This window comes from Pimephales promelas, chromosome 11, assembly GCF_988280905.1.
Source record: "Pimephales promelas chromosome 11, fPimPro1.hap1.1, whole genome shotgun sequence".
Taxonomy (NCBI): Eukaryota; Metazoa; Chordata; class Actinopteri; order Cypriniformes; family Leuciscidae; genus Pimephales; species Pimephales promelas.
The window spans coordinates 20359383-20375410 of record NC_142779.1 but is presented as its reverse complement, the minus strand read 5'-3'; the positions used below and the strand labels follow the sequence as shown (position 1 = coordinate 20375410).

The following is a 16028-nucleotide window of genomic DNA, read 5'->3' as shown; positions in this document are numbered from 1 at the left end:
CCAACCCTACCTTTAATATTCAATTCATTAGAACACAAATTTTATATGAATTTATTAACTTAAATTAACACAAGGGTTAAATTCAATTGTGTCCCACATTTTATGTAGCACACCCCTATAAAGTTACCGCAGTTTATTCCTCCAATATGTTTTAAACATTCATTACAATTGTGAGGACACAGAGGTAACATTGGTGACATCATGCAATTTTTGAAAACCATTTCATTAATTTTTTTTTTCAATTTTTACACAAATTGTAATTTTTACTTTATTTATCAAAGTTCTATTTACCAAGTTACTGTACAGAAAAAATATACATTTTCCTTTAATGAATAATAACGTTACGCTTAGTAATAGCTAACTACAAAATAGGAAACTGGCCCGAAACAAGCTAACGTTATAGCCCTGCCTCGAGAGAAACGCTTAATTTAATATTTAAAAAAACTCAAACCCTACTTTCACTGTCAATATGTTGAAAACTAGCTAACACGTTATAGGCCGTGTTTTGAAACGTTACACTGAATTCGTGGAAAGTGCCAATGAATGATGACATCAGCTTCAAAAGTAAGTTTATGAGTTTATCCCATCACTCACCTGAAAGTTAGCGTTTGCTGGTTACGTATTACGAATGTGACCATATGGTTTAATCATATATGTGTAGTGACTGAAGTTCAAACATTCGTGCAAAAAAAAAAAAAATAGACTTTTTGGCTTGTGCTGTGATCCTGCGTCCTTGTTGCTTTGGAAACGGGATCTGTCCGGGACGGCACACCAGAAGGGACAATTGCTGACTTTTATGCGGGTCACGGGTGTACTGTGCTTTAGGCAATTTTCAATAATTGGTTAATTTATGATTTAAAGGACTTTGATTATAGTCAGTGTACAGTAAAACAACAACAACAACATGCTGATACGACACTGTAGATTTGTGGGAATTGTTGTGTCTCTGGCTTATTCCAAATATTTTTAATGTCTATAATTTCAAATCACGTCTTATATGAAGAGCAAAAACTGACTGTTGATTGATTGATTCATCAATATTATTCGTAGCGCAGGAGATATGTATAGCCTCTGATTTTATATTTACACAAAACTTATTTGAAACAGTTGGAAACACAGCATTAGAAAAGGGAATCAATCTTCTATGCAATAATGCCCTCTGGTGGTAAACTGCAGTCAGTCAGTCAATGCACATTGAAATTAAGTTGCAATGAACAATTATAAAAAAATAAATGAAAGCAAAAAGAAAAGATGAATAGTAAGAAATAGTAAGACGTCAAAGATTAACAGGTTATTTTTTGTAAATGAAGAGTTCAGATGCAAAAGCCTCTAAATGCCATTTGAAATTTTGAAAAGATGACCTATCAATTGTCATTTAAGTGAAATTACTGAACTTAAATATACAAGCTTGATAAAAATTGTCATTTTAGAAGAAAATTTCAAATGGCATTTAGAGGCTTTTGCATCTGAACTCTTCAAATATATAAAACATTACATTTGGCTGGTTGGGTTATTGTATATCTATATCTTGATCCAAGCTATAGATCCAAGCTAAAAACCTTTATTATAAAATGGGATATATTTAGACATTCCACATCTGTGAATATAAAATGTTGTCAATAGTTTTAGCATCATATTCACAATAACAAACACATAAAGTTTTATATAAGAGATATTAAATTTTTTCCCCTATATTTTTGTACAAATTGACAACCATAAAACAAACGACAAGAGTTCTACGACTCTTCTGTCCTTTCACGACATACAATTTATTTAATCCTATTTGAACGTTACAAAATGTTGAATGGTGTTTTTAGCAATAAAACGTCTGCGAGTCCCCGCCCACATAGGTTTTCCACCAATGAGTCTCAGCCAAACACACTGAGCTATCCAATAATCAAAGCGTTATTTGCATATGCATCCTCTTGGACACGCCTTTAATCTCCATCGACCAATCAGTCTACTACATGGCTCTGGCTTTAGTCAGTCAGTCAACTCTCTCCGCCCAGTTTTTCTGACGGAACGGAAGCCGACATGGGCCAAACCAGCCCACCCGGATAACATAGACAAACTTGGCAGGGAGCGGATGAACTGGTTGGCTCTTTGTTCTTCTCAGCTAGACTATCAACCTCTTTATATATTTTTGCGTATTGTCACTCATATGTATCACATTTATATTTATATATAAAATACTCTTTCTTTGTGCACGCAGCTTCAGCACAGACAGATACTTTTTAGGCTAGCATATTTTCCTAGTGTTTTTAGTCCATTCTTCCCCCCACCGACGAGGTTTTATTGGACCAAGATAGGCGGCGCGGGCACCAAGATGTCGAACCGGATGGTGTGCAGAGAAGCGAGCCACGCCGGCAGCTGGTACACGGCCTCAGGTAGAGCCATAGAGACAGCGGCCCGGGCCTGAGGTCCGGTGTCCTGCTTAACACCAGTGTGTGTGTGTGTGTGTCTGTGTCTGTGTCTGGCAGTGTCTCAAAACCTGGTGAGCTGCCTAGCTAGACAGCATAACTGGGATGCTCAGCACGCTCCTATGATAGCCAAAATGCTGCCTAGATAGGCAGCTCACTAAGTTTTTTGACACTGCCTGTGCGATCAGCTGGGAATTATTAAATAGCCGAGATTAAATTTGTTTAATGACCACAGAGCGCGTTTCTTTACATTTACACATATTTTCCTGAGCTGACATCCTTGAAAAAACGAACTGACTTTGTTTTAAACGCAAACTAAAACATGTCAGCTTAATTTAGTTAAAATATACTCTAAAATTCTCCATCACAATTCTTCTAATTCTGTAAACAAAAGTGCGGCATTTACTTTGCCCTGGCATTTAAATGCCCATTTCATGAATTAGTCTATATGTTAGAAATCATTTTGAATAAATTATTTCTGTTTTTCAGGGAGTAAACTAAAACCACTTGCATTTGAATTCATGGGGCATTATTGAAATCGACCAGACTCTTGCGTTTCTCTCATATTTGCCTGTTGTTGTTGTTGTGTATTTTTGTGTCTCTATTGTGTGTAGCTTTTCTGTATCAGCAGCTGAGAACAAAACAGGCCAGCAGTTAGCGGGTTAGCCTATAGCTTGTGTGTGTGTGTGAATCTCCCCTAATACACACCAACTACACGAACTAATACCACAGATTAATATAGCATCCACATTAACTTTACCCAGCCCTACTTTCCCGGATCAGTAAATCCAGATAGTGCCGCAGTTCAGAAGACTGGATTGACCCCGCTAACGGCTAAAGCTATTTGATGAAGTTAATATTACAGCTGTACATGACAAAGATGTTTTTATGGAGAATCAAACCCCATATTTAATTAATTCTGATGTCAAGTAATCCTGTTTATTGTTATATCGGTCAGCATTTAGATGTCCAGTTCCATTCCAGCAAATACAGTGAGCACAGTCAGCACATGAAAGTCTTTAGATGGCCGATGGTGTTCTCTCTCTCTCTCTCTCTCTCTCTCTCTCTCTCTCTCTCTCTCTCTCTCTCTCTCTCTCTCTCTCTCTCTCTCTCTCTCTCTCTCTCTCTCTCTCTCTCTCTCTCTCTCTCTCTCATATGCAGTAACAAAGGATGCATGACAAAACCTCAGTGTTACACACACAAAGATATCACACGTATATATACTGTACAGAAATCAATCTACTGGCCTTTACATGATGACTGTCACCTGTTCTGCAAGCTGCCAACATATTTAGAGATCTTGTTTTGTAAAAGAAAAAAGAAAAAAACAGTCTTTTGCATGTGTATTCTAGAAGATCTATTTCCAGCGAATAACATCTATAATGTAACTTATTTAAAACCTTGTTTTGTTGATTGTTTCCCATACACGACTATAAACATAAACGATGGTTTCCCATACACGACTATAAACATCCTTAGATTATTATGTCTTCAGTTACAGGTTTTAGATTATATTATCATAACTTGGCTTAATAACAGGAAGGTGATGGTTTCAAAATGTACAGACAATGTTGTCTATGAATCTCTCTCTCTCTCAATATTATTATGATATAATATTTTTTGTATTGTATAAAATGAATTAAAATGTCACATTTGTTGTCATTAAATTGTGATCAATTAAAATGTGTATATTTTGCAATCAGCCTTTCAAACCGTTAAAGGCATCAGTCATTAAAAACATTCTTTTGAACAATAAAATTACTACAGTTCCTAATTTATTGGTCTTCTTCATATGTGCTAGACTGATATATTGACCAGGTGTCATATGTTCTCTCTCTCTCTCTCTCTCTCTCTCTCTCTCTCTCTCTCTCTCTCTCTCTCTCTCTCTCTCTCTCTCTCTCTCTCTCTCTCTCTCTCTGCTAGGTGATTACATATAATTGAGATTACATAATCAGAATATCAGATTCAGAAATAGTACTTGAAAAAGTACTTGAAATTAGATTATATTACAGTTTAAAATACCTGCAATCAGTCTGCTTTTTATATTGATTACATATTCACATAATGGCAGTAAATCCTTCATAATTGAGTGATTCTCCCTTATTCTTCCACTCATGTTTTTTTTAATTTTATTTCTTTCTAAGAAAGTTTATATTTTCTAGAAAGTCTCCTAGTTTTGAAATTACACACACAGACCAGCCAATAGTCATGTGGCTATAATTGCATGGCAAATTGAAAGGCCACAAAGCATTTGACTGTTTTCTCAACATTGAGAACATAAATTATTATTTTAATTATCACCCAGAAAGTCATTTAAACGCATATTACTAGGCTATGTATTTGGAAGGAGTTTGTCTTTAAAACATCTTTTTGTTTTAAAATAATTGTAATTTTCATTATTTTAAAATATAAAATCTCTTTGTATTTTAATATCAGTATGGTACAATATTATCCTATTCAGTCCAGTGTGTTAAACGAGTTGGGTCAAATGCAATCTGAAGGTAATCAAAAAGTAGTCAGATTATATTACATAAAATGTGTAATGGATTACACTACTAACTACAAATTTTGACTGTCATTATTATATAAAAACAGCTCTGTAGATATTAGTTAACCATTATTCAGATGCTCTTGGGAATATCATTTGTGAAAATTTGACCAATTTGGTTGTACTGTTGTTATGCCTTTTACAGAATCAGCTGAAGTTCATCTGTTCACTGGTTCTCATAACTGTTATCTTGTCCTGTCAGACTCTGATAAGATTTCCATTAGAATTGGGACAATGGCACGGTCTGCTGAAATCAATCTATTGCTGAAATCAACATTCAGGACAGCAATTTTAGCTATTGATTAATTTTTGTTTGAATGATTGAAGTAGATGAGGAATCCACAGGTGAATACTTCATTTTTAAATTGTTTAGCATGATACTAACGTGATAGTATGATGAATGAGTTATATATATATATATATATATATATATATATATATAATTTTTGGGGGGGGGGGTTTACAGTTATATGAATGAATAATATTAAATAATGTTTTGTTTTTTTTACCGCATTGCAGTAATTCGATTTTATTTTTTGTATTATGCTTATGGAAATAAGGGACGAAAATGACAATCAAGTGGATTTATTTTCTTTTTATTTCCACATCATCACCTTATTCTACACAATATTTGTCATGAATACAATGCATATAAAAATTATGATTGTCTTAAATAGGCTTAATTTTTTTAAAGGATTAATTCACTTTTCAAAAACTTTTCCTGATAATTTACTCACCCACATGTCATCCAAGATATCCATGTCATTCTTTCTTCAGTCGAAAAGAAATACATTTTTTTTTTGATGAAAACATTCCAGGATTTTTCTACATATAATGGACTTCAATGGGAACCAAACGGTTCAAGGTCCAAAAGACGGTTTCAGTGCAAACTGCACACTGTTCAAAGGGCTTTAAATGATTCGAGACGATAAGGGTCTTATCAAGCGAAACGATCGCTCATTTAATAAATAAATGACAAAGTTTATGTTTTATAAGCTCAAATGGTCGCCTTGCTCTGTTCTGTGACGCACGTTTGTAACTCTCCTTTTCGAACTCGTTCATCAAAATGAACGAATCTTTTTCCAAGTCAATTCGTTCGTTTCGTGCGTTGAATAAACCAAATGACTCGGAAAAAGATTTGTCCATTTTGATAAACGAGTTTGAACATGAGAGTCACAAACGTACATCACAGAACAGAGCAAGGCGACCATTTGAGCTTATAAAACATAAACTTTGTCATTTATTTATTAAATGAGCGATCGTTTCGCTTGATAAGACCCTTAATCATCGTCTGGAATCGCTTAAAACCCTTTGAACAGTTTGCAATTTGTACTGAAAGTGTCTTTTGGACCTTGAACCGTTTGGTTCCCACTGAAATCCTGGAATGTTTTCATCAAAAACCTTAATTTCTTTTCGACTGAAGAAAGAAAGACATGGACATCTTGGATGACATGGGGGTGAGTTTTTTTCTGGTCCAATCAAAGCAAAGCTCTCCCAGCTAATAAGGTGCTAAGATCTTGAACATTGTCTTGACAGATTTTGTGGGTTTCTTTCACCCTTACATTTAATGCTATAGATTATAAAGGGAGACTTGTAATACTTCTGTTATATATTTCTACACAGTGAGAATGGTACCGTACAAGCTACATCCTTGCTGATTTGTCCAAGCTGTCAAATTACGTCTTTATCTCTCATATTTGCTAATAAGGTTTTCTTCTATCTTTTCGTTTAGGATCCCAGCTCAACGCACAACTTGAGGGCTGGTTATCTCAAGCACAATCTACAGTTGGTCCAGCTAGAGCCATTATAGCACCGTATGTGGAGTCAAACCAGACAGACAACTTTTTTGCTTCAGCTTCCGTTGTGTTTTTGTGTTCCTAAACAAGTGTCTTTTGCAGGCACGCTGGCTACACCTACTGCGGCGCGTGTGCCGCTCACGCCTACAAGCAGGTGGACCCCTCAATCACGTAAGTGTCCCTCCTGTCATCAGAGCTTCTTTAAATTCTCTGGAAGTAGCCGTAATGTTGAGTTTGCCGAGGGGAGAGAGGTAACCGCAGCACTTTCTTATTCATCAGTCGGAGGGTGTTCATTCTCGGCCCCTCTCACCATGTGCCGCTGTCTCGCTGTGCCCTCTCCCCCGCCGAGGTCTACAGAACGCCACTGTATGACCTGAGGATCGACCAGAAGGGTAAGGAATCTCATTTCCTCCCTGCCCAGTCTCAAAACAGAAACCTTGGGAGGATTAAATACGGATTGAAGAAGAATGCACAGAAAGGTGTTCACCCCGATTGTTTTGACTTCTGGCTCATTTGCTCTCAAACTGAGCTTTGCAGATGTGATTGCAACATTTTCAACTTGTAAATGACTATATTTGACTGTTGACTATAACCTTGACAAATGTGCAACATAGAAATATGAGGGATAATCTTTTTATATCATGCTGTTCATGTTAATGAGGGTTTGTGTAATTACCTTTTCTGTTTGTAACTCCTCAATGAAAGTGGAAACACAAGGGCTTTAAATCCCCCTGTTTCTCTATCACGCAGTTTACGCTGATCTGTGGAAAACGGGCATGTTTGAGAGGATGAGTCTGCAGACAGATGAAGATGAACACAGCATTGAGATGCACCTGCCTTATACCGCTAAAGCCATGGAGAGGTAACAACCAGACAATGAACATCTTCATCTGGACCGTTATAGGAACAGTTCATCCAAAACAGAAAATTCTGTTATCATTTAGTCACACTGATGACAAACTTGTATGCATTTCTTCTATGGAACACAAAGTCACTGGGGTTTCAATGTGTTGTTTTGAAACATATTGACTTGGGTTGTGCCGATGGACGATATCACAATGGAGAGCCACCATCTTGATGGCATGCCCCCCACCCAGACACACGCTAATCTTAGTCTCTAAACTTTGCAGGGATTGGTCTGTAAATTAAATAGAGAATATAACTAATATATATGCATGCTATTTTAAATACTGTAGTCTACGCCCGTTTTACACATACTCCGTGTGCAGTGTGTATGCAGTACAGGAGCAGAATGCGTTATAGTGCTTTCGTTTACAGTGCGTAAACGGATTTGCTGCTGTACCACCACAAACACATTTACTCACTATTTCAAATCCAGAAGTTATTTGCAACTTTTATTTAAAAAAAGTTTTGTCAGCATTGCGATTCTCTTTGTACACGTATGCACTCTTTAATAGACGTATTCACGTTTAAACACAATTTAAACAACGTATTATTCAGTGCATTACATCTATATACTGTAGATTATATATTAAGTTGCTCAAGCAAGTGGTAAAATATTTAACCATGTACTTGTATTAAAATCGCAAACATTTTAAATTAAAACTTAAAATTGACAACAGCAGACTCATACCTTTTCTTTTGCATATTTTAAATATTTATTGAATTATAAATCTTGCATGTGATAAAGAACTTGTGTTTCCATCTCCACGAATGAGACTAGTGTCGTTCATATTATGTCCTTGTTAAAGGAAATTGTAGTTTTCCTTGCTTTACCCCAGTCTTAAAGCTACACTGTGTGATTTTTACCCCCATCTAGAGGTGAAAAGGTATATGACCATCCAGTGAATATTAGTTTCTGTTCCTCTCAATTCCGATTTCGTTTTAACTCCTACGGTGGCCAATGTAGTCCAAGATTAATATGGCTTCCAGTTCGACCTTGTCCATGAGTGTTAACTCAAACGTAAACGCGAAAGGCGAAGCTTGAATTAACGGGTATGTCCCTCTTTGGGTAATGTACTTTCAAGATGGAGGGACAACATGGCGACCGACATTAGAACCCCTTACCCGTATATATTTTCAGTGGCATATTATACACTCACGACAATATTTTATTACTTGTACGAAGTCAATATACATTAATGAGCACATATATTTTTGAAAGAACTAAGTGTTTTTAGCTAAGATTAAACTAAAAGAGTTACACAGTGTAGCTTTAAGGTAAAAAAAAAAATACTGCAAAATAGTAGTTTTTAATTAAATGCATTTTATGATGAAAAACCATGCCCTATCACTTTAATTCAGCACGTACAGCGCAGCAAATAATAGACTCGGTGCGTAAGCGATCTCTGCACTGTTGTATACACACTGCTCCTGGAACGGGTCGCCGGGCCACATCAGCGTGCCGTGTGAAATACAGTGTCAGGCTACACAAATATTGATCTTGACATTGTCTTACACTGTACATTTAAAATTAAATATTTAATTTTGTATAAGAAAACAGCCTGTATTAATGAATTATTAGTAGCCTATTGTAGTTTCTCAGGAAATCTTGGTCATTGTCAACTACAGTTTAGGGGACATCGCTCAACCCTACTATTGACTTTAATTATATGGATAAAAGCAGTTGAAACATTCTTCGAAATATATTATTTTGTGTTCCATTGAAGACAGTCAGTCATACAGGCTTGGAACAACATGAACTATCCCTTGAATACATCAGATTCTGTGAAGAATTGTTACAATTTTATATATATATATATATATATTTCTTGTTTGCCCTACATTTTTCCCAAAAGTTGTTTCACTCAGATATACCTCGCAATAGGCAAGACTCTCGCAACTTCCATTTCATGCTGATTTTAAGTGACTGACCGGCAGTTAGTGGGAACTATGATGCGATGATTTATTATTATGATTTATTCACTGGTGTCTTGCTATTGAGGCAGTCATATGCAACTGTGTATCGTCTTTGGAGCTTGATTACATAAATAATTTTTTATATAATGAGGATGATGTTTTAAATAATAAAAATGCCTGCAGAATGCTTCAAAGAATACTTGAATTCTCATGTCATGAACGGTTTAGTGTATATAACTTTGGTCACATTTTAGATTAGGGTCCAATACTCAATATGAACTAAACCTTTTGCCTCAATAAACTCCTAATAACTTCTTATTAATCATTAGTAAGGAAGTTGTTAAGTTTTGGTATTGGGTAGGATTAAGAGATGTAGCAGATGGTCATGCAGAATAAGGCATTAATATGTGATTCATTAGTACTAATAAACAGCCAATATCCTAGTAATATGCATTAACTAGTTAATAGTGAGAATTGGATCCTAAACTAAAGTGTTACCATAAATTTTGTCTGGATAAAAATGTAAAATGTAAGTGATTTCTTTGAGGGAACCAAGAATATTAGTGGTACTGGAGAGTCACATCATCCTCGTTTTTATAAAACTACACAAGTCTAACCCTTTGCTTTTTAACATTGTGTCAATGTTGCATTCTAGCAAAATGTGTGATATTTGATATAGTTTTCTGTGGTTTCCTCAATCTACCTGGTTTTTACATTAGGCAAGTATCTATCAATGTTTCACCTCATCTCAATGCAGAAGCCATGAGCAGCATTATTTGCCCATAGTCCCTCTCTAATGCTCATTCATCTCTGCCAGATCCACTCATTATGTTGTCAGGATCTGTTTACCTAGTGCTGTACCCCTTAATTAGTTTGCAGTGGTGGATGTTCTGTTATTTAAAAAAATATATACATATTTTATTATTAATGCAGAAGCCACCAACCACTTTTGTTATGCCATTAAAACATTACAGTATGTGGGCAAAGAAAAGTTAACATCCCCTCAATTTGTTTGATTAGACATTTGGGTATTTTTTTTTCCCAAGCAGAGCAATTAGTTGCTGAGCAACTGTAATATGTAAAAAAAAATCCTCCACATTACAATCACCTTAGAAATGTGGGTAACTGAAACCCCTTGCAGAGCTATTGAGTTGGCATGGCCACTGTTTTAATGAGTGATGCAAAACTCATTGGAAAATGAATTTTAATAAACATGCAAATGTCAAATCTCTATCCGGGACTTGATGAATGATTCCCTGCTGTGCTTTGTTTCTCATAAACAGCCGTAAAGATGAATTCAGCATTGTTCCTGTGTTGGTGGGAGCTCTGAGTGAATCGAAAGAGCAGGAATATGGCAAGCTGCTAAGCAAATACCTGGCTGACCCCTCCAATCTCTTCATCATCTCCTCTGACTTTTGCCACTGGGGTTTGTGTCCACGCACACTTTAATTTTACAACTGTCAAAAAACGGAAACTAGTCAATATAAATTGCAGTCAGGAATCTGTGAAGAATTTCCTGTTAGTTGAAATGAGATGCACTGCTGACAAGTGTTTCTCGGCAGTAAATCTAGAGTTTGCAGCAACTAGTCATTTAGTTCTGGCTCAAGTCAGCACATTGGATCTATTATTGATTCAAATGGCTTTGATAGATCACGTTTGCGTGTTCCAATTTTTGGTAACACTTCAATTTAGGGACCTAATTCTCACTATTAACTAGTTGGTTATTAGCATGCGTATTACTAGGACATTGGCTGTTTTTTATTATTTATAAATCACATATTAATGCCTTATCCTCCATGACCATATTCTACATCCCTTAATCCTACCCAATACCTAAACTTAACTACCTTACTAACTATTAATAAGAAAAGTCATAGTTAATAGTGAGAATTTGACCATAATCTTAAGTGTGACCCAATCTTTTTTGTGTGAAAAATACACCAATTTTGTTGTATGCAACATGCACACAACAGTAACATGTGCATATTTATGCATATATTACGAAAAGCAGCACTTAACACAAACTTTATACAATTGCCTATTATTATATATAATATTCAAAATGTATATGTATGTATATATATTTATTATAGATTCCAATAATCATAAAAGTGGAGAGTGAAGGCATGATATTTGTTTGGTATAGCGAACCGCCCTAAATCAAGTGTTGCTCAAATGAAATATAACGAAAGCTGCATGTAATCTGTTAAGGAAAATATGCAAGCTTTCATTTCTCACCCACATCATCTCGGGACCACAGACTGTCGTTCTCCGTCAATGTGCTGGACTGACTTGCCAGAAACACAAGCTGTCTGCTTCCTACATATAGTTGGCAGCATCCAAACGGAAATAAACCTTGTAACTTGAGTGAAATAAACCTTGTAACTTGTAAAGTGAGTGTTTTGAAATGCTCTACATAGGTAGGAACTCGTATAAATATCCCAGATGGAGATTTTTTTTCTTTGGTTAAATGATTAATTTGATCTCTTTTCGTCTATTCTGCAGGTCAACGTTTCCGTTACACCTACTACGATGAAAGTCAAGGGGAGATCTACAGATCGATCGAGCACCTTGACAAAATGGTAAACCGATTTCTATGCCCTTTTCTTCATTCTTTCTTCTGTCGAAAAGAAGTTAAGGTTTTTGATGAAAACATCCAGGATTTTTTCTCCATATAATGCACTTTTTCCTGGGCACCAAACGGTTCAAGGTCCAAAAGACAGTTTTAGTGCAAACTGTTCAAAGGGCTTTAAATGATTCCATACGATAAATAAGGGTCTTATCAAGCGAAACGATTGCTCATTTAAAAAAATCAAAGTTTTGTTTTATAAGCTCAAATGTTCGCCTTGCTCTGTTCTGATGTGCGTTCGTGACTCTCCTGTTCGAAGTCGTTCATCAAAACGAACAAATCTTTTTTCGTGTCATTTGGTTCATTCAACGAACGAAATGAACGAATTGACTCGGAAAAAGATTCGTTCATTTTGATGAACGAGTTCAAACAGGAGAGTCACGAATGCGCATCAGAACAGAGCAAGGCGAACATTTGAGCTTATAAAACTTAAACATTGTTATTTATTAATTAAATGAGCGATCGTTTCGCTTGATAAGACCCTTGTTTATCATCTGGTGTCGTTTAAAGTCCTTTCAGCAGTTTGCACTGAAACTGTCTTTTGGACCTTGAACCCTTTGGTTACCACTAAAGTCTATTATAAGGAGAAAAATTCTGGAATGTTTTCATCAAAAAACCTTAGTTTCTTTTCGACTGAAGAAAGAAAGACATGGACATCTTGGATGACACGGGGGTGAGTAAATTATCAGCAAAAGTTTTTTTAAAAGTGAACTACTCCTTTAAAGTCCCCGTGAACCGGAAGTTGCAAACGATTTTTCTCCAGTGCTGTGACGTATTTCCAAGTGAAACGGAATATTGAACAGAGGGCAGGGTTTTACTCTAGCGCTCCTCCTCTCCATCCCTCGCTCATAGCAAACTAACGGTTTGAGGGGAGTGGTTAAGCGTTTCCCCACCCAAGTTGTGAAACCTACGTCATCAGAAAAAGAAACCGTTCCAGACCGGAAGTAACTTTTCAGATTTTGATTAAAGATTACCAAGGTAAAACATTTTTTAAATATATTTTTACTTGCACGGATTAATTGTTCACCACAAGACTAGTAATATGCGCTAACAAAGTAAATAGGTTCAATTTTGATTTCACGGGGACTTTAATGTCTGATATACTGTATAAGGTTTTCATTCCAGTGTCCCATTCTGCTATGGGATACACAATGTGCTAATCCTATTGTTGGTTCCAGAAAAAAAGTCAATGTCATGGTTACTTTGACGTGGAAGTCGGTGATTCAAAGACTGACTTTAATACTTTCCACCCATGACAGGGTGTCAAATAGCAGATGTTCTTAGCAACCCAAACCTCATTAAAGGCCTACCAACTGGGCAAAGTACTTTTGCCTCATGTGCCATACAAAGATCTGGTTTGATCCAGAGGAAATATCCATTAATTACTGTTACTGAAAAAAAATCCATTTGCTTTTTGAAAGTTGAATATTTTATATTATGATTTTTTGTTGAAAAAAAAAAAAGTCACATTATTAATGTCAGTAATGAGAATGTTTCTTTGATGTCAGTGAAAATATATGCTTTTTTTTTAGGGAATGGGAATTATAGAACAATTGGACCCCATCTCCTTTAGCAATTATTTGAAGAAATATCATAATACTATTTGTGGTCGCCATCCCATCGGCGTTCTTCTAAATGTAAGTACATAATGAATGATTCAAATGAATTTCCCCCGGGACATTTTATTTAGCAAACCATTGATGACTCAATAAAGCAGAGGCAAAACAATGTGAATAATGGCTAGTCCGTAAGCATGGTAATTAGTCTAGCACTTAACAGTCGCAGAGCTTTCATTAATGTCTTTTTTTCCCCCTCCAACTAATGTCTTGCCAGCTTTCTAGTCTTTCATCATGAAGCTTTTAAGATTACCGTTAAGGATCTCTTTAGTGTTAACTCTCCAACGATTCTCCTCACTCCAACAGGCCGTGGCGGAACTGAAAAAGAACGGCATAGACATGAACTTCTCTTTCCTGAACTATGCGCAGTCGAGCCAGTGCCGAAGCTGGTCCGACAGCTCAGTGAGTTACGCTGCTGGAGCTCTCATCGTTCATTGAGGTGAACTCTCCAAGGAGCCATGGAGCCTCCTAGAAGACCCTATCCCTTCCCACCCGTCCTGTTCCTGTTCCCTTCCCACCTCTTCTTATAGGAAGGACATGCAAAGCTTGTCCCAGATGGGAATCCTCACACACACACCCCGAATCCAGATGTACCGTTAGATACTAACCTCTTCTTCCTACAGCTTTCCCTGTACCCCGTTTTCCACATGAGACAACCCGGATGATGCTATAGCTTGAAGTTCAACCGCAGTTTTTTGGGGGGGGGGGGGGGGGGGGGTGTTGCAACAAGGTCAGATGTTTGGTTGCTTGTTTGTTTTTTTTGATGTTGTTGTTTGTTGGGGGTCTCAATGAGGCAGAATTGGCCCTCCGAGGAGTTTAGGTATCCAACGAGCCCTTGTGTAATTTAAAAAAAAGACACACTTAAAGTTTAAACGTGATATTTGTCTTCCATTGGAAAAAGGAAGTTGACAGACTGCAACATGCCCATGTACACCCTGAGAACTGCATTGGTCCTGTTGTAGTTTTTAAAGGGCTACACCCACTAAATACCCACTAACCCTCCACTGTACTGGTTATACCAAAAAAAAAGTTTTTCTTTCATTTAATCTTTATTGTAGTCAAATTAAAGTCTTTTTTCTGATTCTTATATTTTGTTCTGTTTTATTTTTCCTTTGTGATTTAGCTTTATTTAGTTTTACTCTGTGTTTGATGTATAATCTCAAACTGTGTGGAAACATTTAGTAGTAAATGAAGTCTACAGATTGATTTAAGAGTTTCAGACTGCCTCAAAGTAGCCATGCTTTCCCATCAACCCTAAAGCTTTTAAATGGTATTTTTGGGGGTTATTCTTAAGCAGTTTTATTTTCTCATGCAAGTTAGCAGCCATGTTTAACAGCTGATTAGCAGTTAGTGATGCACACCCTTACAAGGAACTGCCGGAAGGGAATTTTCTGAACGGCGTAGGCATTTTGTCTTGCTTTCCTCTTTAACGCGTCTATTCTAGAGCTCCCAAAGAGCACAATGCAGCAAGATTTTTCCTGGATAACCATCAGAAGGAAAGAAATCCGCAAGGCTCCTATACATCCCCCGCCAAGGTTTGAATGTCTCAAACCGGATCCTCAAAACAGAATACAGACAAAACATGTCATACCATGCAGATGTGCCTTGGGTCAGTGTTAAACATGAATTTTTGTATATGTTTTCTTCGTCCTTCACCTATTCTTGATTTAGTTTGTCTATTAAATCAGTTCTTAAAATAGGGGAAAGAGAATCATTAGCTTCACCCATCACAACAACTGTTCTTGTTCTGTTCAGATATTTTATGTTAGTGCCGTTTATTATTATTCGAACTATTATTGTGGAGAAAATGACAGTTCACATGTTGTCAAATCTATGTCAAAAATGAATCGAAGTGCTCCTTAGCGCAGTCATTTTTGAATCTCAGGTTACATTGAAGCGTTGCAGAATTCTCGCCAGATATGACAAGGGTCATGGCTAATGTTGCAAAGAAACAATAAAGTGTAATGACAAAAGTTACTATGCTGTGGTGTTTCTTTTACTCGTCTTAGTGTTTGTGATTCCCTTTGGTGTTTTGTGACATTTTTACGAGCAGTTTGTTATTAAAGTGAGAGCTGGGCAAGATTCATTTATAATGTCATAAATTATAACATTAGTTATGTGCTTCTCTCCCAAGATGTAGTCTCTCTGTCTTTTCTTTCCAATCGAAAGTTAGCCGAATTTTGGGTGTGTGAGTTTAAA

General features: G+C 36.5%; 2 protein-coding genes across 2 annotated transcripts in view; one reads left to right on the top strand and one right to left on the bottom strand.

Annotated features, from left to right (window-relative positions):
- wdr27 (WD repeat domain 27) overlaps positions 1–754 on the bottom strand; it is a 60253-nt gene extending 59499 nt beyond the window's left edge. Inside the window, exon 1 of the mRNA XM_089117155.1 lies at positions 595–754. The gene's annotated coding sequence lies outside the window, so the exon portion shown is untranslated. The remainder of the gene's footprint in view (positions 1–594) is intronic.
- Positions 755–2043: 1289 nt separating this feature from the next.
- memo1 (mediator of cell motility 1) lies at positions 2044–15806 on the top strand. Its single transcript, XM_039653309.2, has 9 exons — positions 2044–2387; positions 6701–6782; positions 6867–6935; positions 7044–7156; positions 7515–7626; positions 10868–11010; positions 12090–12166; positions 13746–13850; positions 14136–15806. Exons 1-9 carry the CDS (start codon positions 2327–2329, stop codon positions 14265–14267), a joined length of 894 nt encoding a protein of 297 aa, XP_039509243.1. The 5' UTR covers positions 2044–2326; the 3' UTR covers positions 14268–15806.
- The last annotated feature ends 222 nt before the right edge of the window (positions 15807–16028 follow it).

Excerpts from the sequence above, each read along its gene's own strand:
- memo1 (XM_039653309.2), top strand. The coding sequence starts at position 2,327 with ATGTCGAACCGGATGGTGTGCAGAGAAGCGAGCCACGCCGGCAGCTGG. Across the intron at positions 7,627-10,867 it reads ACCGCTAAAGCCATGGAGAG|CCGTAAAGATGAATTCAGCA; the intron begins GTAACAACCAGA and ends TCTCATAAACAG. Across the intron at positions 12,167-13,745 it reads TCGAGCACCTTGACAAAATG|GGAATGGGAATTATAGAACA; the intron begins GTAAACCGATTT and ends CTTTTTTTTTAG.